This window comes from Lycium ferocissimum, chromosome 9 (genome assembly GCF_029784015.1).
Source record: "Lycium ferocissimum isolate CSIRO_LF1 chromosome 9, AGI_CSIRO_Lferr_CH_V1, whole genome shotgun sequence".
NCBI lineage: Eukaryota > Viridiplantae > Streptophyta > Magnoliopsida > Solanales > Solanaceae > Lycium > Lycium ferocissimum.
Window position 1 is genome coordinate 24,037,812 of NC_081350.1, and position 25,919 is coordinate 24,063,730.

At 35.7% G+C, this 25,919-nt stretch overlaps 1 protein-coding gene across 3 annotated transcripts; it reads right to left on the reverse strand.

Annotated features, from left to right (window-relative positions):
* Positions 1-520: 520 nt before the first annotated feature.
* Positions 521-24,290, reverse strand: LOC132029966 (ATP-dependent DNA helicase Q-like 2). 3 transcript variants are annotated; one of them, XM_059419396.1, is made up of 20 exons: positions 24,120-24,289; positions 19,137-19,357; positions 17,549-17,695; positions 17,266-17,481; positions 15,410-15,514; positions 15,206-15,310; positions 14,997-15,119; positions 13,145-13,233; positions 11,566-11,602; positions 11,457-11,490; positions 9,294-9,346; positions 9,146-9,223; positions 9,004-9,069; positions 7,020-7,086; positions 6,874-6,927; positions 5,301-5,408; positions 4,897-4,961; positions 2,978-3,056; positions 1,802-2,019; positions 521-1,019 (listed from the first exon to the last, which is right to left on the reverse strand). In XM_059419396.1, exons 1-20 carry the CDS (start codon positions 24,184-24,186, stop codon positions 831-833), a joined length of 2,121 nt encoding a protein of 706 aa, XP_059275379.1. In that variant the 5' UTR covers positions 24,187-24,289; the 3' UTR covers positions 521-830. The 3 variants fall into 3 exon arrangements, with proteins under 3 accessions (XP_059275379.1, XP_059275378.1, XP_059275380.1); XM_059419395.1 differs by having other exon boundaries at positions 694-1,019; positions 1,802-2,015; positions 2,974-3,056; XM_059419397.1 differs by lacking the exons at positions 521-1,019; positions 1,802-2,019; positions 2,978-3,056 and having other exon boundaries at positions 4,897-5,010; positions 24,120-24,290.
* Positions 24,291-25,919: the final 1,629 nt, after the last annotated feature.

A 25,919-nucleotide genomic window follows, 5' to 3' on the forward strand; every position in this document is an offset into this window, starting at 1 on the left:
TCTTGAAATCGGAAACATACTTATGCCAAGTCCTTCACAAGTTTATGTTTGCCCATTAAAAGTATGTCCCTACCGGCATAAACTTGTGAAGGAATAATCAAAGTTATGCCGGACTCGACATACTTATGCCAAGTCTGCCCATAAGGCATGGGTATGCCGGGTCCGGCATAAAATTTGTAATTCCTTAACAAGAGTATGTCGGGTCCAGCATACACGCGACCGAAACCTTGCCTTGCAATTTTTTTTTAATTTATGCTTGAGCGGGAGTTTGAACTCAGAACCTCATAATTTCTACGTGAAAGCTCAAAGTTGCAATGCGAAGGGCAAAAATTAAAGACCAGCAATATGAGGGGCATAATTTAAAGACCACAAATATGAAGGGTAAAATTTAAAGACCACCCCAAAAGAAGGGCAATCCGTGCAAAAAAATGATTTCCCTACGTTTGAATTCACCTTGAGCAAGAGAAAGTAGCCTGAGATCAACTACTATCCAAATAAGCCCACTTCACTGAAAATTGGGTGATTTACAAGAATGGCCTTGAGGTGGGTGGTCATGAACTTTTAACCTCGCTTGTCACACGGGCAAAACTTCAAGTCTTAACAAATTTTAACTTTTGACCTTGAAGGTTTGTCCATGAAGCAAGCGGGGTTCAAAAGTTCAAGACCGCCTATTTTCAAGGTCATTGGGTGCAATTTCCTGTGGAAAATTTCGTTCACCATTCATTTGATATAGATATTACGCACAAATACTATCATCAGATTTCTCAAAACAGAAAACAAAAATGATACTAGTAGAATTTCAATAGCCTTCCTAATGCGCTGTTGTATCTTCATGCTTCATCTTCACTACTTTCAAGGACAACAAGAGCTTTCTTGGTTTTCAACTTCTTAACAGCATTGCCTTTGGTCTCTTTGCTTCCATCTGCATCTTTTTGGGGATCAGACTCATAACTAGAAATCTCTTCAAGAATTCTGCTTCCGTATTTTTGAGTCTTCAACTTGCCAATCAACTTCTCCAACTGCATAAAGCAGAGAGTAGTTTTCGGATGATTGCATCACATGAGAAGCTGTAAGGCTGTGCTATCAATGCAATGTGTAAACTAGAGCAGTCTCAGTTCTTAGCTAGAGGGATCTTTACATTTCCATAACCAAAGAAACATTGCATCTCTAGTTAAGAGGCCATGAATGAGCATGAGTTGGAATAACTGTGTGGCATGCACACGAAGCATACAGTAAGTACAGTTGCTATGCAAAGTCCTCAGACCTTAGATTATACCATTAAAAAATCTGAACTTTTTATGTCGACTTACCTGTCCTACTTCTCTTCTTCAGCCATACCCAAAAACTATCCATTTCCCCGAAAAAGTAAACTTTTTCATATTTAACACTAAATCTTATTACCAGATGCTCAACTTGGGACTCACTTTTTATATTACTAAAATGTCTACTTGATTTGGCACTGTTACTACAGTAAGAGTTAAAATGTGAACATAAGCGAGGAAAACTGTGGAAGCCATTGCTTACTTTTCTTGAATTTTCAGAATCAAATAGAAGAAAACATTTCATGAGAGAAGTGAAAGCGGGGTCCAGAAATTTAGCGGATAACAGTACCAGTCACTAGATTTTCCTTTTAGCAAAATTAGATATTACTTTGACATGGACGGAAAGGAATATTGGAGGAAAAAAAGTTCAAATTCCTATTTCCTGAAGATTTTAGTGAACTTAATAGATAACAAGTAATGAAACACCAAAAGTCAGAAATTAAAACATCAACTCTGTAAGCAAAGCAGTAGGAATGCACCTCTTCAGTTGATTTTGGTTTCTGTGCACTCAAGGTACTGATTTGTTGCGTAGATAATACAGAATGAGGGAATATTCCCCCATGGATGGATGCGAGTTCCTTTCGCAGCTCATCAAGCTTATCATCCAACCCTGATGATCTTTCTCGTTTGGATGATTTCATACTGCTTGAGGTCCTTGACTGTCTAGTCGACAACTCAACCTTAATAATTTTACTACCTGAAGGTTAACCAGAAAAAGAAGTTAGAGAACTATAGGACTCTACGATGACTTCAAGCCCGTTTCCTTTCTTTGATTTGTTTGTAACTAGAGATGATAAATAACTGGCTTAGCCAAATGTTGTTCCTGGGCTTGATTTAGCATCTTTCAAGCCAAGCTCAAACTCAGCTTGTATACTAAATGAATCAAAAACTTCACAAAAAAAAAAATATTGACAGACCAAAACACAAAAAACTCAGATTTGCACTTTGCTCATCTAGAGAACAATGAAATTGTCCAATTGCAAAAGCAAAGAATGAAGAATTTATCCAATATTAATTTTACTGGCAGAAAATCAATAGAATATTTTCTTAATTCTCACAACTAAGACAATCCCTTTAAGTAATAATAAAACATCAAATAGACTTCTTTTCTCACACTAATAACGATTAGGGTAGAGGCTTAGTATGTAGTCTACTCCCTTTTATACTTATCAGTATCATTGTTATTATTCTATTACCATCTTATTCGTCAAATTGTATTACTGTTGTTATTTCTTTTACTTGGGTTATCCTTCTGATTTTTGTTGTCAGCACTTTTCTTTTCTACAGTATTTTCACCATAGCTTATACTTTGCATTTTTCAAACCGGTTTTTGAAAATGAGGCCTCTCTACCCCCCAAGGTAGGGGTAAGGTCTGTGTACACCTCACCCTTCCCAGACCCCACCATGTGGGTTCTATACTGGGTATGTTGTTGTTGTTGTAATAACCAAAGCTGAAATATTCCCAAAAGCTCTTTCTTAAAAATAAAAAAAATAAAAAAAAATTCTCTACACCATCCAATACGAATCATTCCTCACGCTAATAACAGAAAGGTGCTTAACTTGGGCCTGTTTAATGAGTCCCTGAATTTTAAGGCAGTCATCTTGATGGTTGAGTTGCTGCGTATTTGCGAATCTGGAAAGAGAAGGGTACTTACCTTGCAATACTTGCTTTGCCAGAGGTCCAACCGTGACATAAGCATTTGTTGCATAGGCAGTATGCTGAAATTCTTCTTTCTGCAGGGAGGAAAAGTCACAAAGATGTTAGCTCAAAGCTTAGAAAAAGGGAAAGGAGATAAAAGTGGAAACACTTTTCATATCCATCATCCATTGTCTTGTTTCTGCTGTACAGGGCAAAATGGGAATAATAAAAATTAAGGGAAAAAGGAAAATTTTATTGTATATGCTTTGTAGTTTGTACTTCTGGTCATGTCACAAATTCTACTTTCCCTTTAATCTTGTAATAAACAGAAGAGATATCCTAAACCTAGATTCTACTACACCTTGCCCAAAAGTTGGACCACTTGAAAATTTGTTTCCCTCAAGTTCAATTTTGTACTTGGAGAAAATGGAGCTTTTTGAGGTGGCAGCTAAATAGATACCACTAAACCACACAAATATACAGAGCAACATCAGCAACAATGTTGGCTAGCTAATTTGAGTAACTCCTTAGCTTTCTCTGGACAGAGACCACTTTTATGTCAATTAATGTGTGCGCAAGCAACACAGAAGTGCTAATAACAATGTATTAGAATGCGAAAGTGTAGGCGTTTTTGGTTTCCTAGCCGTAGAAGCAAGTTGAATTTCTCAAGGCATGAAAGTGAACTCCTTTTACGATTTATTTCTCTCAGTATTTTTTCGCGACAACTGAGAAATCCCCTAGGTCCAGTTAGCGCATGGTTTGGATGGGCCTGCCCTTTACCCTCCCTTCTCCACTTAAATATCAAGCTTCTTTTCTCAGTATTAATTAAATATATAAGGATGACTAAAACCATAAGAAAATAGAAAAAGGGAATACCGAAGAAAATAACTATTGATAGACGGAACCAAAGCAGCAAAGAGCATAGGGTGATAAGACAATTTCATCAACTCAAAGATATCTAGGCACCAGTGATTGACATCGTCAATAAAGTAGCGGCGGTAAAAAATTGGAGACAGATGGAGGCTTAACAAACTAGGGCTTCATGGACGAGTTATCTATTTTCTCAAGTCAAATTCAATGAATTTTAGATGATTATATTACCCCTCAATAACTAGAAATATTAGGAAAAAGAGTGAAGAATTAACTTGCAAAAGGCATACGCCCAGAGAAAAAATTTGTAAAAATGCAAAGATCTAACCCTAGAAACACAAAAAGCAAATGCCACATGTAAGGTACTCCTCACTGGACTCCCGTCCAGTTGCCAAATGTATTTGCACAAAGAATATAGGGGTACTTTCTCTCGAGCTCATAATTTTCTAAAATAAGCAAACTTTGGGTGCAAAGGACCACAGAAAGAAAAAAGGATAATGATTGAAGAAGCTTATATTACTCTCGTTTCTTCCTAAATTTAAAAATCACATTAAAAATTTCTGATACTGGTTGCCATGCTTGATAACAAATTGCATTCAAAGTAAGCCCTTAACATAGAAAACCGGAGTTGGAAAAGAAAACATAGAAAGTCAGATTCCCATATATTGTCCCTCTTTCCGTTCTCGGCTACAAACTTTTCTGACAAAAGAAAAATAAAGATTAAAAAGCTGCAGATTATGGACATGAGTACAGCAAGCTATGAAACAACAATCTTGGGATTTAAATAACAAGCAGTCCTTGTTCAGTTTTAGTAAATAAAACAGGAATCATCAAACTCAAACTCTGTGATGCATAACAGATTGTATTACATCTTTGTCTGCAAGTTAAGACCTCAACTCCTTTGATGAAACAATGTGGACAATATTGTATTTCACCCTACGCACTTTCCATCCTTGATAAGCTGGTATATGTTCTAAGGAATTAGATTTTACTTGTTGCTGGAGTGTCAAATTCCTATTCTAATATGTTAGTAAAGGAAGAAATAAAATTAAAAAGAATCCTTACAAGAACATGATCCAAAATAAGCTTGATGACAAGTTGCTCCAATTCATCCTTTTTCAGATCGGGACCTGGGTAAATACCAAGAAGACTATATTATCTGTTTTGCGTCCAGTATCCCTAAAATCGCAAGCAAAATAAGAGAATTAAAAGCAAAGAGCAGCAGAGTGATAATGAATAACGATTTTTTGGGGGAATACAATACAACTTTGGGGACAAGAGATCGAAGCTATATCCATGGAAAAGCTACTTTTAGTAGCCAATAAGCCATAGTTTCCCCTTGCCATAAAGCACTGATTTGGCCTAATTATACTTGACAGTTGACACTGCTTTTGCTCAGGACTGTTTTGTACTTCCTGTTCTCTAGGAAATGCATATTTTTTGCAATACCATGATCACGTGAAACTGACCTAGGTTCTTCTGCTTCACCTTTAGTTTTTCCACCAGTTGCAACATTGTGACCCTCTGATCATTCTCTTGTATATCTTTCAGCATAGACACAATGAGTTTTGCATGACCTGCACATAGATAAAGCGTAAGGAGAAAGGCACTTCCCAAGGGGAAGCAAGAATAAGTTTGAATCATCACATTGTAGATATGAAAAATCTACGAAGGATGATATCTTTTTAATTGTGGTACAGAGCAATCATAACAACGATAATTGTGCCCAAAGAAAGAAAGGGGAGAGAGAGAGAGAGAGAGAGAGAGAGAGAGAGAGAAAGAGAGAAATGGAGCTTAGAAATCTAAGTACCATGATTTCTTACACTGCAACTAGTTGTCAAGGAATTTGAGCATCCAAACCAACCCCAAGTCAATTAGTGGAGTAGATCTTTATAAACCGTTACTCAATTTTTTTGATAAATGATGCCCTTAATGTTCGGGTGACTTTATATCTACCACTCTCCAGCATGCAACCTAACTTTTCGGTTCAAACATGAAATCTTTTTACAGGAGATGAGGCCGCAGTAACTCAAGAATAGGAGTAGGCTTGGGACAGAGGACTCAATGAGCTAGGAATTAACAGAGAAAATTGCAAAGCAGTAGACGCGATGAATCAATAAGCTTGAATATTTGTGATAGGGAAGTCCACAATAATACGAATGAGTTGGGAAGAGAATAACTAGAATTAGCCCCTACTAGGAAGATAGGAGAACTAAATGAGTACTAAACTATGAACCGGCTTATCAATGTTTAGCTCTTATATCATATCGAAATCTGAGCATCCAACCACGTAAGACAATGATTGAGGTAGCCCAAAGTCTTTATAGACCACTGTAGAGTCCCTTAATCAATGTGGGAATTAATAGCTAACACTAATATATATACATCTATGCCAGTGGATCCATCTTACTTGGACTGTTATGTAACGGAATATTTCTCAATTAAAGGTAAGAACTCGAAATTGATGTGTGTGGGCAGTCGTCCCCATTCCTACGGGTTCTCCACTAGCACGGTAACACACCAACCATCCCCCTTCTCTTTCTCCTGTCATAAAGCGCAACCCCAACCCACTCCCCACCGACCCGCCCACCCAAAAAAAAAAAAAGTCCCTGTCCCCTTGAATAAGTAAAGACCTTTCTCTTCCCATTTCAAGAGAAAAAAGGAGGGGCAAAGGGAATGATGCAGGGTCGTCCTTGTTTTTTTTTCGAGGAAGGTAACATAAAAATTAATACTAGCACATAGACTGTGCTGAAGCCATATTTACAAGTAAAAGAAAAGTGTCCTTGTTCTATTGGAGTCTATGATGTCAAGCAGAGGTGCTGTATCTTCTAAAATCTTTCTCTACATCAAAAATGAAACCAAATATACATTTCATCTCAATTTTTTGGACTGAGCTGTAGCACTCTTCAAAATTCTATTACAGAAGTGTCCTTGTATATCTACTACAAAATTCAGACTTAGATAAGAAGCCAACAAAAGTCCTTTTGCTAAAACTCGTACACATAAAAGAAGATTGATATAAGTAAAGTCAAAACAGCATACTTGAGACATCCAGCTCTTCCACCTCATTTGAAAAGGCACAGTTGTCACACATTCCTGAGCAAGATGAAGGTCAAGCGAAGTTGTGAAGCTCTTCTGGCTATTGTGACAAGTTAACATCAGTATCCAACTTAAGAAGTTAACCATACCGTTGCATTCTTGTAACGGCTCAGAAAAGTGTTGGAAGAAAGCACTTCGACGGCACTCTCTTTTAGACTGCAATAAAAGATATTTATTCCTGTAGCTGATTGGTAACAATTACTATTTATATATAGCTCTAGTAGAAACTGAGTTCCCTATAACTGGGGCAGTGGTTTTTAATTAACAAAACCATAAAACTGATATAATTGTTATACCAACTGTCACTTACTGGTTAAATAATGTCAGTACAACCATAGATTAAGCAATAAAGAAACATCATACCTACTTTGACAGGTATAAGTAACCAGCATAACATCTCAGCAAGCTCTCTTCGCTCCAAATCTAACTAGTCAGCAACCGTATTCAAACTATTCGATTACAGCTTAAAAAGATGTATTCAGGAGCCAGGTACTTTAAGAGCATCTCACATAAATATGGTATGCAAGTTTATAGTAAGAGCTAGAAAACTGGCAGGAAAATCTTCTCATTCATTTACTAAGTTTGTGCTTATACTGTACTGTACTTATAGTGGCTTGGAATGGAAATTGTTCGTTAAATTTTAAACATTTGTTGTTCTCAGTTTGATTGTTTGTATAAACAAACTAAATGACTAACTATAATCTTTTACCCTTCTCGGAAAAGGCTTTCTTTATGCTTCAAATGCCAATATTACCTCAATATGGTGTCTTTTTCATATTCTAAATTTGATACCAATTTTTTTACTGGTTAGTGATTGTGGGATATCAATAATTAATTGGCACAAAGGAGGTCCACCCATGCATAGTAGCAGAAAAAATGGAAAAGATTGCATCAACTATACAAAGCTCATATCTTTTTGAGAAGGGCTGAATTCCTCAGTATGATCAGTACGGTATTTTTCACAAGATGACAAGAGAATTAAGCTAAATGAACAGTTGGAAATAGCAAGCGACATTGCCTCTTTCAAAATATTGTTTGACTGGACATAGCTAATGTAATTATTAAATGCGCAAAAAGCACTATGTGAATTAGGAAGTACTTAGAGATGTCATATTAGCCTTGGGTGCTCACAAGTAACAAAAAGCAAGATAAATAGCGAAGTTCCCTAGATTAAAAGAACTGGATAATCAGGTAGTTCAACTATGATGGAAATTTTCACATGAAATGTTGCAAGAATGCTACAGGATTGTGTCGAGAAGTCTTTCTGAAACAGAAAAGAGGTATTAAATTTTGTTGCACGAAATCCTATTTTCAAATTCTTTAAGTATTATTCTAGGAGGGAACACTACAGAAACTAAAGGAGTACATGAGAAGGCATACAAGATGTTTATCATATGAACTTCTTCCTCGATGTGGACATGGAGAGGGTTTTAAATAATTAGATGATATGGTAAGGGACCTTCAAATGTTATTAAGAAATTAGATTACTTTTGCCTCTCCATACTAGCAAAATCTTCTGTTTATTTGGACACTTCTACAGGGTAAACTGATAGTTGATATGTTATGATTCTCATTGTGGATATAGGCTTATCCAAGTTTCTGAGCTGGTTGTGGGAGAAGAAACTATTGATAATATTTTAAGCAGGAACAAGCTGTTGCTATATCCTTTGAATGAAACCTCTTACTAATGGATTCTTTTTAATAGCAAACAAATAAGATAAATAAAAGGCCATATGCGTTCTCACAGAATGAAGGGGAGCCTTGGCGTAACTGATAAAGTTGCTGCCATGTGACCAGGAGGTCACGGTTCGAGCCGTGAAAACAGCCTCTTGCACAAATGCAAGGTAAGGCTGCGTACAATAGACCCTTGTGGTCTGACCCTTCCCCGGACCCCGCGCATAGCGGGAGCTTAGTGCACCGGGCTGCCCTTTATGCATTCTCACAGAATCAGAATGACATCAATATAGAGAACATAGCCTCTAATATGAAACAATATTTCAACAGTCAACCTTATATCCTACCCAGGTCAAAAAGGCACAGAAAACATCAAAGTGAAGAGTTGAGGAGCCATACCTGACAATATCGTACTATGTCATACAGATTTTTTAATCCAGAATTCTCATAGAAGACCATAGAACTCTGTCCAAAAATCACAGCCATCAATTACATCATCTTGCACTAAAACGTTAACAGCATCAGTCTAAACAAATTTTACCTGCCTAGGAGCATCAGCAGGCCTAAAGAAAAGAACACATTCAGAAGGCAGTCCATCCCTTCCAGCTCGACCACTTTCCTGTGGAAAGGCAGTTAGAGAAAGAAAGCCTATATCGTGCAAAATATGCGCAGGGGTAGAGAATTAGGACCTGGTAGTAAGTCTCCATTGATTTGCTCAAGCTGTGATGGACAACAAATCTGACTATGAATAAGTAGGAGTGAGTTTATCATATCAGCAGAGAATACCTCTATGAAATAACAAATTAATTGCATGAGCAAGATTTACTATTATGTTTTTGATTGTTAAAGGTTCATTGAAAATCCAGCAACAAGAAAGGAAATTGATGTCTACCAGACATTTACAATTAAGATTCCACAAGAAAGAAGCTTAGGTATATTTTTGTTTCACAAGTAAAGAAGCTTATAAATATTAGGGCACTACTTGAAAAGAACTCATCTCATTTCTTGAAAGATGAGAACTAGGTAAAAAAAAAAAAAACGGATACAGATTTCCATCCGTGGTCCAGCAATCTTATGAGGAAGCTGTTGAAAAAAGGAAAGACCCTTTCTAATAGCTTCTGAATGTCTTAAATGGGTAAGAAATTTATGCATTAAGGAAAAATCTTGATAAGATGTATTAAGATAACTGTCTAACAAATGATATCTTTTTTCTAATTCTACTGAGCGACAGGAATTGAGAAACAAGTTTGCCGATGAATCTTAAATGTTTGGATTTTCTTACATAAAGCTATTTGAACCATAGTCGGCCTAGTTAAGAATCTACGCTGCATTACTCTACCAATGCCAGTAGATAGATAGTCAGCAACTAGCTTTGCTACATCATCAGCTCTTTTCTACTTCCTTTTTTCTTTTGTGTGCGTTAAAATTTTTATGGATGTTCCCCAAGGGATGCTAATTAGCTTTTAACTAAATTTTCTTAGTCCTGCTAAAACATGTGTGCATCACCTATTTTCCCCATTATAACAGGTTTTAACGGAATATAGCACCCCATTATTCCAGGCCCAAATCCTACCCTTCTCTGTTGTAATTGCTGCCGGTGCTGCTTCTTCCACCTCACGCCCATGATCTAGCCCCATATCCCACCCTAACCCAGCTGCTCTGTGATTGTTCTAGTCGGCCATCAGGGATGGATACTATATGTCCATCCCTCCTTCTTCCTTCGCATATCTAAGAGGGGCTGATTTCCAGATTGTTAGAAGGATAGCTTGTTGTTGTTGCTTTTAAATTTTTTCAACTTTCACTTATTTCACATTTTGTTGTTTTCCCTGTATTCTTATTCTGCTTGAAATTTACTTCCTCTTGGTTCCTTACCTTACAAAAAAACAAAATCACTTCCTCTTGGTTGAAATGAATTCCCAGAGATCCAACAAAGTAAAGACTCCGGATACAAACATTGAGAATGGCATAGTATTGTCCGATTCATAAGGATAGAAACCGCTTTATTCTCAAAATGAGCAATAGTCATAAAAGGTCGTGTTATCTTTTTTCCATTTTCATCAATTAGATGTTGAGTTTTTGGAAAAAAAGTAAGTACTCCCATTATTATTCAATGTTAATAAACAAGAGTTTTTCTTAACACCTTTTTTCACCCCATACAATTATTGAATACAAAGGGTTTTTTTTGTTAATACTTGTGTCAACTAGTTGCTGTCTTGCTGAAGAAGAATTGATGAATGCTTCTTTATTGCTATATCTTTTTCTTTTTCTTACTTTTTCTGGTTTGAAATTGTTTTGCTGCTAATTATCTTATGTTTTTCAATGTATCTTGATTGAGAACAGGAACGTAGGTTCTGAAGAAAAAAGAAAAGAATCGATGAAGATAGAGTTTGGGTTAAGAAATCAATATGTAGTAACTTTTATACATTCAAGAAAAAAATGAATCTTAATGCCTAAGATATTGGAACTAAGAATTTAATCATGTTGCGTATCAGACAATAGACTAGATCATTATTCTTTCTGGATATATAATAACTAGATTGTTGTTAGGACAATGAAAACCATATGTCGAGAAGCTTCATTCTTTTTTGAGACTGAAAAGAAAATCATTCTGTGACTCTTAATCCGTCAATATTATCCAATCTCGAGGGACAGTAATCTTCAGATATCAAATTTTTTATCAAACAAACCCTTTGTTTATAGACCGAGATCCCCAAGCTTGCTTAAAGAAACTATTGCCAAACGAACCATTTTAAGCACCCAGGGGTGGAGGCAGGGAGGACTAATATCTTCACGAATGTATGAATTTATATGATAAGACATGTCAAAAGGATATAACCAGGTAACTTACTAACCATCTGGCTTGTTAATTCCCATACCAAATGCCACCTGAACAAGAAAAGCACTTCCAAGTATGATAATTGCCATAAAAAGTAAGAAGTCAGGGCACTTCATGATACCTACCGTACCAACAATGACTTGCAACTTTCCATTACTCCACCTATGACATCACATATAAGTTACTTGTTGAATTAGAATAAGATTTTTACAATTTATTAATAAAGAATAACATTTTAAAATTAAAAGAAATGATACCGTGAATTATAACCGCACAGATACAATAATAAAAGAAAATCACAATTTTTTTTTTGAAACTGCAACTGTAAAAGGAAAATCACAATTTGGCAGCTCATATGCTGTAGATAATATCGTTTCTTAAGGTGTGTTTTATGATAAGTATTTTCGATGAATAATAATTTCGGAAAACTATTTGTTAGATCATTTTCCAGAAATAGTTGGGTGTAAGGGCAGGTAACATATGGTAATAGCAGAAGGTATGGGCACGGGATGATGTCTCAGTGATGATTTTGTGTACCTTGGCTGTGTTATTTGAAATAACAGCAGAAGGTGGGATGGAGCATGGGATGATGTCTCGGTGATAATTCTGAACGTTAAGGTAACGATAGCGTTTATGTGTTTATTTAAAGCAAGTGAACTAGTGTAACAATTGAGATATTTATAAGGGAAAATGGCTTAAAACCATCAATGAGGTAAGTTAATTACCCCTGATTTTTTTATTTTTTTTGATATGGTATTACCCCTGAATATTCTCAATGATAGAAAGCATCAGACTAAGAGAATGATCTCATCAAGCCACCCGAGGTAAGTGAACGATTAAGTTTCTATATTATAAAGGCTCAGAGATCATGTGAAAAATAATAGAAAGATTGAGAGAATGCATGGACCAATGTCTTATCCTTGTGAAGCTTTATAGGTGACTGACAAAATATAGTACTTTCTTTCAATGTGGGGCAACACATGTAATATGACATAATATACCAATTAAAGGAACTCCAATTAAAAGAACTGTTCTCGAAAAGATTACCTGCCTCTTAAAAAAGTAAACGGAAAAAAACAAACGGGGCCAAGGTGGAAACTTCCTTTGCTAATGAAAAAAGCAGGAAGGTAGAGGCCAGCGTATCAGCAACTTGTAACCATATGAGAAAGGTAAGACATACACATCTCGTGTAATGAGAGGGGCAAAGTCATATGTTGCTGGGCGTACTTGACAGATGATTGTAGATGACTCAGATTGAGTCTTATACAGTTAGTATATAACTTTTTAACACCTGCTTGGTGTTTTCTTAATGAAACTTTTGAGTTATCAAGAGGAAAAAAATCTGCTGATTCAACGGCACAAGAGTCCATGGCATAGTAGATTAAAAGGCAAAGGGAAGTCATGAAGTTCCTTATCCCTTATTTTGTATGACTGACAAGTAGTATCTTCTACCTTATTTCCTTTTAGTGCACCCATGAAGTTCCTTTATGTATAGAAGAATGAGTATTGCCCGTACAATAATAAAATTACCGCTTTATGTATATATATATATATATATAAAATAAAAATAAAGGCAAAGGAAATTACTAAAAAGGTGAAACAAAGCATCTGTTTGCAAAGACAATATTCATAAATAATTGCAGTCAAAAGGTAGTAGTATATATAGAATGAGCAGACAGAAGTATCAAAAGAAAATTGTTGTACCTTAGATGAACTCTCTCACGAGCATTTACATCCATATCCGCATGATAGTGATCAGCTGAAATTCCCCTTTCACGCAATTCTTGTGCAACCTAGAGTTTGTCATCAAATAAGAAGGTGAAACAAAAAAGTTTGAGATGTAACAATAACAAGAAAATTGAATCGAAACAACACAATGCAAATACAATGTAGATCAGAAAAAGTAATTAAAAGGAACACAAGAATTACTTGCTATTTTACCTACTACGATACGACATTATTATCCTGTCCATAACAAACCAAATTGCCGTGGTCTCACACTTCTATAGAAGGGGCAAGCCTAGATTATTGTTAACCGCCATATAGAGTAGATGTTGCCAAAGCTAATAGATAAAGACCCAATCCTAGGAGGATTAACATTACTAAACATTGCAATAGTTCTCATCTTGCACTAGACTAACTACGCTGTTGTAAGAAAACCTCATCTAACCCCTTTTTTTCACTTGCTCTCTCTCTCTCTCAATAAAAGGAAATACATTTGAGTGGTTGCACTTGAGACCACCCAAAATTAAAATGTGGAAGGCAAATGTAATAAACCAATTTTATTTTCTGTGAGAGCTGCCAGACCAATCAAAAAGATAATGAACTCAGAATGTTTTAGGCTTCTGGCGTTAATACTCTAACCAATACGCCATATCTAGACCAGTTATGCACCTCCCCATGGAATATCACAGTTCGTTGTGTGACCAAAACCACAATGTTCACCAAGTGAAAATAGATAACAGAACATTCCCAGATTAGCCACATTAAATCTACCATAATTATCTATCTAAACACAATGAGAATGAACCTTGTTGCTCATTTTGCACAACGATTGGAACTATTGTTTTGTGAATAATAGGTACCTCTCATATATCAAAACCAAGTGAGTTTCTTTACCTCTTTTTAACTTTTGCCTTTTCCAAACAACAGAGGAATGTTGGAAAGGTTGTAATCGCGTTAGGTGTAATAAGGATTTGCAAGTGAAGATCCAAATGAAGGAAGTTCAAAAGCAAGTGCTAGAGTGTGGAGAGCTAAAAGAAATGCATTTAGAAGCTTAAGCGGGTTGTGAAATTATTTGATTTTATATCATTATGCTCCAAAACAGGAGAAACTCCAGTAAAATATTTATTTAATAGCAAAAGGATAAACATAAGCATTTCAAAGAAGGGAAAGTCAGTTTAAGTGCAAGTACATCAAGAGAAAAGAACATCACAAACCCAAGGTTTCTCATAAACAAGGTATGCACCATTTACTAGTCTAACAAGACAAAGGGTATAGAAAGAGGATACGCACACCTGCATGATGAACTTTAACGGCTTGAATATTAGATGCTGAACACTATATATACCCCGAGTTAAAACCAACTCTGTTAAGGATGAACCTCAAGTTCAAGATTAAATACGTTATCCTTTTTTTGATAAGCAGTTAACAATATGATCCTTTCACACCTCATCCAATTGCTCAGAAGAAAATCATGCATGAGCTGCATCCTTTTTGAACCATTGGAAATTCTGAACAAAAACTCTCACCAAACTTGAACCACCAACAATCGATCACATATCACTTCGGCCGACTTAGGCCATGGAAGAAATGGTTGAGTTTTTACAAGGTGATTATATGCTCTATAATTAGTTCATGTAAGCAACATCCAGATCTCAAGAATTCCAGTTAGATGCCCAAGCAGTAAACTTCTAGCACAGAATGCTCTGTAAAACTATTGCACATCCAATCAAGCACCATTACACGTATGTGCCTAAGTGCAGTGTAACACCATGTTTGCAGATAAAATTAATGCATGAGATGGAGTCTTACACAACAGAGGTAATGACATTACCTGTTCACACTCCTTCCTGGAGAAGCAATAAACTATCCCAGATTCATTATTTGGATATGATGTTTGAATATATTCAGCAATTTCATCAACGACTGTCTTCGCTATAGATGACTTCTCACGTACCTGCAAAATGAATCAAACAAGTTGAAACATAAGATGCCCATTGCAGCAAATGTGATAATTTTACTTTACTTTGAGTACAGCTATACCATGTAATAAAGATTGGGTCTGTTCACTGAACTAACAAACTTAACGCATCTTGGAATATGAAGCATCTCCATCAGATCGTCCTGTACTTTCTTTGTTGCAGTTGCCTGGAAACAAACATCCAACCAGCTGCTGTTCAGAAATTATTCGACAAATTAAACGAATGAAGGACATTTGTTCACTTCAAGCTACGAGCAAATACATACTGTTAGAGCAACCACAGGAACATTTGGAAACTGAGTCTTCAATATACCAAGATTCTTGTAATCTGGACGGAAATCATGGCCCCACTGGCTACAGCAATGTGCCTCCTGCAGGCAATTTGAGCAAAGTAATTGGCATAAGGTGACATGTAGTTCCAAGCAATGGCATACCTCTTCACTACTCTGCTGCTATAAATTATATTCAGTCAGCTTGTGGATAATTCCCTATTGAAGAACTAAAGAATTTTATTCATGAATAAGAGTTACTCTTCACTGTCTTTTATTATACAGTTTTTTATTTTTATTTTTTATTTGAAACTGGTAAATATTGTATTCCTCAGCATTAAGGACATGCTGGAAACCTTCAAAAAGGAGCAAACAGAGTAAAAAGGAATACTTACAGTGATCTTAATAAGTCTACAAGTTGATCTATATCTTCTAAACCTATCTCTTTACACCAAAAATAAAAAGACACTATACAATTCCATTTGACTTTTTGAATGGAATTGGTTCTATCTTCAAAACATCTATCCAAGTTTTATTATACAGTTGACATCAGCTTTCTATTGCAGATCAAAATAACTATTTATGAAACATAAGATTTACAAGATCTGCAAGATTCAAGTCACTAGGATACGGAATGTGAAACTAAAATGGTATACGTCAAATTTAGGCAATTATTCTTTTGATAGGTAAAGTTGAAAATATTACTGAAGTATTTCAGCAAAAAGATATTGCTGAACAAGAGTACTCCTCAAAACTCAGGTAATTATACTGATTAAACAATTATACCTATCAGATTAGTCAAACCAGAGTTATTTATAGTGAGAAATAAAAGATAGGGAGACTCTTTGTGATGCAATCCGAGTTGCCTCAAGGACATTTCGAGAACCTTCCCGGGGATTCCAAGTGTTGATGATTGCATGGGAGGATGAAGTGGAGAAAGAGGAGCATCAAGATGGCCAAATGAGTGAACGGATGGCTACGCGTGCAAAGAGGGGCTATTACTTAAATACAAAGCCATCATTTCCCAAAGGAAGACCAACCAAACAAGGCCCTTACTTCATTAAGGGTATAATTGTAATAGCTAGATGTCTTCCTTATTTTCCTAGTATAAGTAGTAAGCTAAACATTTCATCAGACTTAGCCTATTTTGATAAATGATATTTTGATACTCTTTTGAGAGATTGAGTGTTTGAGGGCTTGTTGAAGCCATTGATTGTGCTTGTCACATTGTTGAGGGATTGGTTGCTTGGGACATTAGTTCCCTTGAGGTCATCCAAAGAGATTAGGTGCTTAATAGTGTGTAATTAGGAGGTCTTAGTTAATTAAGAACTTTGGTTGCCTAACTGTGCCTATTTTTGTGTCAATCTATCTATCTATTTTAATTTCTTGTTGTTTTCTTGTTTTTCCATATCCGTTATTGTATCAATTGGTATCACTTTGGAGACTTGATGAATATAAGGCAAGCATATCCTAATACTGTACTCTAATATTCTAACACTGGCACCTGACATTCTAACACACACCCGCAAATTCAGCGTGCGGAATCTAATTTGAGTTTATTTATTTTGAAAACATTTTTTTTTGATAAAGTGATTTTTATTAATGTGAAAAAACTGGAAATATTCCCGCACCTGAGCAGTATATCAAAAAGTAACACAAGCCCATATTCTTCTTCTTTTATAATGATAGTGTATGGACCAGCTTGTGCGCATCGACTATTCCATCCGGTACCTATTACTTCTCACCAATATAGGTATAGGGTAACTCTACCCACCAAGGCTTTTCTGTCTAGATATCGTTAAAGCTTTAACTACAGTATACTGGAAGTGGGAAAGACAAAATTGCAGACTTACATCAATTGAAATTAGAGAAAGACGACCAGCATGGTGACACTTTTCAAGTTTTGACATAAATCTCTTGCTCTTTGATATCTTTTCTGGTGTAACATACAATATTTTAAGCTCATCTTCACCCTTCTCCAAAGCCTTGTATATGAACTTCTCATTCTCCTTGGTAGTTGTTGAGGTTAACATGAAAGCTGGGATGCCTAAAGCAGCCAATCCCATGACCTGAGGTAATAACTTTTGTCAGGCGTTGTTGCATTTAAGAAGAAGAAGGGACTGGGTGCTTGGATACCTGATCTTGAATAAGAGAAAGCAAAGGACTGACAACAAGAGCCACGCCATCCCGAAGAACTGCTGGAAGTTGGTAGCAGAGACTCTTACCCCCACCAGCAGCCATAATTACTAGAACATCCCTTCCACTCATTATTGCGTTTATTATCTACAAACAGATTACTGCACATCAGCAAATCTCTAAATGGAAAATCACAATTAAATTTTCAAAATTCAGCACAAGACGATTTAATGTAAATCTTTACTTATGTGCACTTTGGATTCAGTAATGCCCGAAGAGGAAGTATTTTATTTATCAATAATCTACACAACAATGAAAAGAAGTGTGGACAGATCAAATGAGATGAATAATGATTTGAAAATTCTACCAGTAAATTACACCCAAATAAAAGTTTTCAGAAACGGAACCTAGCCTTAGGGTAAATATTGCCACAAGCAATGTTTTTTTAGATAAAGTAATATATTTTATCGAAAGTTGGGCAAAACCCCGTATACAAGTGGTATACCAAAAGTAAAGAACCTACAAAAGCAGATGGTTCTCTACAAACGACACCCAGACATCTATGCATACAGGAATTCCCACAAGTCACGTTACTAACTTTATTATAGAGGCATCCCTATCTTTTCTTCTTTGCCAATGTTGCATCCATTCCACACAAAATACAATGGTCAACTGATCAAGGCAGTTAGGCACCATCTTAGGAACAAAAATAATGCATCAAAAATGACCAAAAGTACTGCACCATCTCACGATGGAGAAGTAAAGCATTTACAGACTCCTCATTTACCCCACTACAACACTCATCTGATGCCTCTAACATCGCCCGGACTCAAATGCAGATATCCAATTGCTCATCTTAAATCTTAATGTGATTAAAGGTGTAAATCAGAGCTTTCGAGTATGATTTGACAGAGAATGTCATTTTTTCCTCTTAATATGATTAAAGGTAAATGAAATCCTTGAATCCAGGTGCAGCACAAGCTGGGTGCTTCTTTTCGCTTGAGCAAAGCTTTAAAGTAGGCACCAAAGCAGTAAAGCAGTGCTTTAAGAAGTGAAACGAGCAAATAACCCATGAGACTTTAAGTGAAACGTGAGAAACAGGATTGTTTAATATGAAGCGGATTTACTGAAATATAAATTTTATCTGATATAATATTTATGATTTAGCACTATTTCTAAAAACTTGAAGTTCACTTGCAAGAACAAAGACCAAAAAAAAAAAAAAAAAAAACACTTTCGCAACAGGAGCAGAATGGAGAGGGAGTGTCAGTATGAGCACAATGAATAGCGTGCAAGTGGAATCTATTTTAGGCGCTTGCAGTGACCACCAAAAATTAAATATTCCAACCCCCTTCCCGTTGTCAATTGAATGTTCACCTCTTATATTGAAATCCTTTTTTGATAGGTTCACCTATATTAGAAATTTGGTTTTACAGAAAACCGGATCTAGGTAATACTGAAACCTCATGTTTTGTGTTGAAAACTGGAACACTTACTCTTAAAGATGAATCACAAATTTTTGTAAGCATGCAAAACCTTGCAATATAAGTCAACCAGTAAAAAGTAAATATAGACAGGATGAACCAACCTCTCGCTGGTTTGCACGATATTTTGATATGCCAAAAACATTAAACCTAATGTCATCAGCTTGAGAGTCCCATTCAAACGGCCTTGACCAGTCATCTACTGAAACAGCAGCATTATCGGCACCCGGGCCACTAGAGGATTCACAACTTTCCACCAGAGCTTTAAGTTCAAACTGTCTCTCATGCAATTTCTCTTGTCGATCTAGCAAAAATTTTATTTGGTCTGGACAAGAAGACATTGAAGACAATGCTTTCAGATGGACAAATAATTTACATTCCAGAAGAATTGAAAGTTCAACATTTAAGGATAGAACTCCATCACAAAGACAAAAAAGACGACACAGTGAGGGAGGAAAGTAAAAATCAACACAAAATCACTAAAAGATTAGTTGCAACAAGGTCGCGAAACTCTTTGTTAATTAAATAGCAGATGAGTGAGGATATATTTGTCCAGAATAACATGTTTTGTTTTTTTTGATAAGGTAAATAATTTTATTAACAATTGGGGAAACCCGTATACACGCCAAAATATACCAAAAGAAGGGAACCTACATCAAAATATGGTTCTCAACAAAAGAGATCCAATCCTCTATACAAATAGGGACCTCGTAAGTACACCAAAAAGTAACTAGAGACAAAACACTCCTATGCAATTTTACAAAATCTTGTTCAACCCCATCAAATGCCCTCCTATTTCTCTCTTTCCAAATGACCCACATGATTGCTATAAATCACATTGACTAAAGTTAGGTAGAATCACATTTCCAAAAGCCAGTAATCCATGTTGGACACCATGTCCATAAAGACAAGCTGGAGAAATGGGCCACACGTGCAATGGGGTGTCCGGAGTTTTTCCAATCTTTGAAAACGTCACACAACCCTGACAAGGGTCCTTTAAAAAAAGTGAACACAATTGATGCGACACCAAAAAAAATTCAAAAAAATGGATAATTAAATTTTAGAACTTTTATGACATTGGTTCGATTAGATAAGGAAAGAGGAGAGTCCGACACTAATTGCTAAATTAATATGACCCTCATCTACCGTAGTCAACCAGTAACAATGCAAAACATATAAACTTACTAGTCAGCACGAAATAAAGATACACGATTTCTTTTTGATAAAGGTAACATCTTGTATTCATATCCAAAAGCAGCACCTAGAAGTGCTGAAGGGGTAATTACAAGCTCATAAAAAGAGCCATGGTGAAGCTGTCAAAAGCTAGTCTAAAACTAGTCTGCTATATCATTACAATTTGCCTATAAAATCTATCAAATCCCCTATATCCCCCAATAAATTCTGTTTACACCAAAAATATAAGACACTAAGACAATTCATCCTAAATTTATGGATGGAGTTGCTTTTGTCTTCAAAGAGTCTTAAATTTCTCTCTTTCCAAGCTATCTACCAAATGCAAGCAGGGATTAGCTGCCACCAGTTCTCTTCTCCATTTCTGTTGTCAATCCCTTGCCAACTGTTAGTAGTTCAAAAGTAGTTTTAGGCATGACCCAACCAACACCAAGAATACAAAAGAACATGTACCACAGATTTGCAGTTGTCTTGCAATGAATGAAAAGGTGGTCATCTTGAGCAAATCTGAAAACCTTTTCTTTGTAGCCTTTCAGGTGTTAGGCATGCTTTCCTAACCACTAACCAAGCAAAGCAAGAGACCTTTAGGGGGATCTTGATTTTCCAAATGAATTTCCAAGGCCACACCACTGTGATGGAGGTTCTATGATTATAATTCCAGTAGGCAGACTTGACAGTGAAAAAGCCCTTACTATTTAACATCCATGATTTCTGTATTCCTATTTATAGGACAACATCATGTTGGACCTCAATCAAGGTTGCTAAAGCCCTTAGTTCATAAACATTCAATTTATTTTGTCGGTTATCACCCATCTGCTATTTTTCTCAATAAGAGGATGTTCCAAAGCCCAGCCTCCAAAAGTTGCTTACAAAATAGTACAATTCTTCATTACATGGATGCCTAAACAATAATGAACAACATATTGACTTAAAATTTCTTAGAATAGAAGAACAAACTTTTATGGATGACGAAAGTCAAAGAGAAGATAACCTTCAACTACATATGACCATAAAGGTCAAAGTTAAACATAGGTATGCTTTCTATCTGCCTACATGAATGCAATAGGCATTCAATTTCTTTCACAACCAAATGGAAGCAAAGAAAACAACTATATATGTTTAAGCTCCCAGGACTTTCACCTAGTGGTAAAAGCATTGCATGTGATGTGTGGATCAGGCGCACGTCACAAATTCAAACCCTACAGCAGACAAAAACCTGGTATTTAAGTGTAGAAAGATAGAGCGGCGAACCAATTATCCTCCGAATTCCGAACTGTGCACCAACTGACCCTCGTTGATTTCTCGGTTATTAAAAAAACAGCTATGATCCAAATGCATTTATATGGGAAACAATGATTTCGAAATCTCCTGCCATCAGCTCTACCCAAAGGCATAAACATTTTCAATTGGGGAACAAAACCTAATTACTCTGAACAGCTAAGCAACAATTGTTTGCAAAGATGTATGCATATAAGTAATATGATAATACATGCATATGTATAATATAATCTTTTATATACCCATTAAATGAGAGAGCAGGAAGCTCCAGTTCAATTCCTACAATGTACCAACATCATCAGCACTGACTTTTGTAATCTACCCAAACTCACCCAAAAAACACAATAGACTATCCACCAACTTATTGTTTTGTTCCAATAACAAGAAAAGTCACATCTTTTAATTTTAAACATATACTATATATTTTGTACTGTAGAATTGTTTGACCTCTTTTTTTTTTTTTCCTTAAGTCTAAAGTTATTATTCGGATCGCAAAGGCCATATGTTACTAATCCAGTATCCACATAATTGGTGCCTAATCTTTGATTAAGACAAAATCAATGAAGTAATATCCGCTAGCCGGTGTTCTTCTAACCACAAGAACCATGTCTCTTTTTCTTTTCATGTAGACAAGCACCAATGTCTACTTTCCAGTCCTCGCATCCTTCTCTCTCTCTCTCTCTCTTAAATCAGCAGTTTCTCATATGAAGCAGTGGCCAAAATAGAGGAATGAATCATTTTCATTAACTGGAATTCCTGCCTAAAGCTGGAAAAGAGTTTATCTTTTGAATGAACCAATCAAGAATAAGCCAGAAAGAAATCTCAAACTTTTCTGTTAACAAATTCAGAAATGTTATGCATAAAATTATGCTGACTATCTGCCTCAGTTTCACCAAAAGAACAGAACTCAGTGACTAGCATCTTACAAGACAATGATACACATAGTAGAAGCTACCTAACATCAGACTTGGCTTTGAGATTATGTAACAGTCATTCGTCTTTATTTATTCCTTCGGTTAAACTACTATTTAGACTTGCACTCAAAGGATTTGATTAGCCGATCCTTTGGAGTGGGAAAATGCAACACAGAAGGCATTGAAGACATAGAACCAAAAAACCTCTATACAAATCAATTTTACCATAAGATGGATAAATCACCACTAGAAAGAGTGTGGAAACAGAATTTGGTAAGAAATAATCTCATTAAGGATGGTAACCTGAAAAAATAAGATCTCATGGGAAAAAGTAGGTAGTTGGATGAGGACAAGGAAGGGGAAGTTTTGGAGGTTATGTTCCTAACAAATCATTCACAACGACAGAAGAATCATAAGCTCAAACCAACTCTGTTCTAGCTCAATCGTAACAAAAACTACCCAGGTAGCATAGTAACTAATATTGTCAGATTCCTGACGCCCAAATACTGAAAAAGTATCTCAATTACTACAAGCCAACTATGTAACTCTCTCTCCTCCTGTGTATATTTTTTTCATGAATTAATGTATGATATCCAATGTGTACTGAACATCTTTTACACTAATTACCCTATATGTAACTTAAAAAAGACCCGCAAGGGTGGCTCAGTTGGTTGAGCATGGGGCTTTCATAATGGAGGTCTCAGGTTCGAAACCCCACCTACGACGAGCGGGGGATTTGCCTTACGGGTCGAGCTCGTCGCATGGGGCTTGTCTAGTGCGGGTTATCTCTCCTGTGTGGTTTGCGAGCTATTACACAGGAGCTGGGTTTACCCTGTGCGCACCCGAAGGGTAGCAGCTGCGGGTTCCCATGTCATCAAAAAAAAAAATGTAACTTAAAAAGTTTAAGACTTTGGTGATCAAGTCAAAACATATTGAAATCCATTAGCAAGTCCAAGACAAGGACAAAACTAACAAATCTCAATCTTTTCTATTTGTCGCCAACAAGTACCTAGGTTCCCAACTTTTTTTACAATGATAAGATCATACTATTATTCCAACATTCCATGTAGCAACATTTTTTCTCTTTCTTTTCCACTTTCTCAAGACACTAGACCTAGTTGACAACTCCAAATAAATAGTTATATTTGTTGCAATAGACACTATAGAACCTAAACCCATTCTAAGATCTGAGGTGGTAAAATGCTCAAAGGCTAAACTTTAGACACAAGCAAAAGCCACATATGATTTTTACAACCACAAAAAAAAAAAAAAAAAAAAAAAGAAGGAAAACTTACATAAATATACCATTCTTATTCGGCCATCTAGTTTACCAAACATGGCCGAAGTATTCCCTACCTATTCACTTCGGCTGTACAGCTAGTGTATAGGTATGTATATTACATGTATAAGTATGTATAGTATATGTATGCTTTTTATAAACTATACAATACCTATACACTGTGCACATATTTGGTAAACAAGATGGCCGAATGGTATTTGGCTGTAATTTTCCCTTAAAAAATGCTTTATTTACCCTTGAAAATTCCAAAGTGCAAGCATAAGCCTATAAGTCACTACTACATGCAGCAAATAAAATTTAAACCCAGGACTTTATGTTAGCATTTGTGGTATAATCAATATTATTGCAAACAATATAAAGGGAAACATAAGATAAACAGAAAAAAAAATGTATAATAAGCTAACCTTGAACGTCTTGAAGCTCCACTTCAACATTCAAAAGCTCCTCCAATAGTTCTTCTGTTCTTCCCATTTTACTACAGACAAAAAAACAAAAACAAAAAACTCTAAATAACTTTCAGTTCATTTTGTTCTGCATATTTATTTTTTTCTTAAAATAGTGAGTGAAATAAAAGAAATGCAGAAAATACCTTTGTGTTTATAGTGTTCTCTGTTCAATCAAGATGGTGGGCATGGGCTCTCTAGTGAGGTTTAAACGGGCCAATTGCACAAATAGCCCAATTGAGGACCTCCATTTAAGGTATAGCCGAAATTCATGCTCACTAAACTTTGAGACCTTTTTTTTTCTCACAAAAATCACTTATGATAAGGTTTGTTCAGTTCATTAAATACTACTCCCTCTGTCTCATAATAAATGTCACCTCAGCCAAAAATATGCATATTAAGAAACTAATAATGCAATATGAAGTTTACCAAATTACCCTATATAATAAAAATAAATTATTTTTACCTTTTGATTAGAGAATGCACAAGAAGTAAACCTTTTGACATTGGAATCCAACAATACCAAATTACTATGTGACTTTTCCAATCATCATTTCAATGTTACTTTATTGTCTAAGGGTAGAATTGAAAAAAACTAGTCAATTTATGTCTTGGTTTCCTAAGGTTACACTTATTATGAGACAAATAAATATTTGCTACGGTGACACTTATTATGGGACGGAGGGAGTAATTCTCTAACTTTTCTTTAAACAATGGTCCTCTCAACTACTTAGTATGGGATGCGTACATAAATATACCCTTGGGCCATCTAGTTTGTAAAACATGACCGAAGTATACATTGTCTATATACTTCGATTGTATAGGTAGTGTATAGGCATGTATAGGTATGCATATTATACACACGCACACCCATATGTATGAATTGTATGTGTATATTTAATATAAACGATAGACTACTTGTATACTATATACATATTTCGTAAACTAAAAGGAAGAATGGTATTTAGCTATAATTTCCCCTACTAGTATTTGCTTACTTGCATGTTCAATCCGTTTTATGGTTTTTAAATTCTAACCAATCCATATGTGTAATAAACTAATAACAAGACTAATATATATCATATTCGCCTTTTTTTTTTCCTTTTCTAGGTTTCATAACTAAAACAAAAGAAATTGTGTTTTATGATTATAGCATTTTCGAATGACTCGAAGTTGAGAAACACTAAACTATAGCATTTTTGCGTGAGTGAAAGTTGAAAACACAAACGTAATATTTTGTAAATTTTCATGTTAGAAGCGTGTAATTATGGTGAAATAATTGTGGTTTCGATGGTAGATACACCAGTGTATGTCCTTTGTCATTAGAAGTCGGTATTACACTGTAGAAACACTAGGAATAACACACTTGGGATAAAAATCTCTTCTCAAGATATTTTTCAATATGATAATAGTTTAAATCACCAATAAGATTCTGTTGCATCTCGTAATATTATTTATAATCAAAAGAAAAGAAGAGAAGCGGAGGGAAAAAATGAACAGAGAGAGAGAAAGAAAGCGTGAGAAACAAAGTAAAAAAGGGACCGCTTGTTTTTATTGAAAAATTGCTCAAAATTTAGAAATTGATTCATTTAAAAGGAATAAAGTTATTCTTCATTTAATGCTTTATGAGCATCTTCTAAGTTAAGCATTGGAATCTACGTTCCTCATACAATCTGCACACCGAAGAATTTTTGGTTATTGCTTTGTACATTTCCTATTGTCTGAAGCAATCATCTATCAATTAGATCAGTTGATCATGTC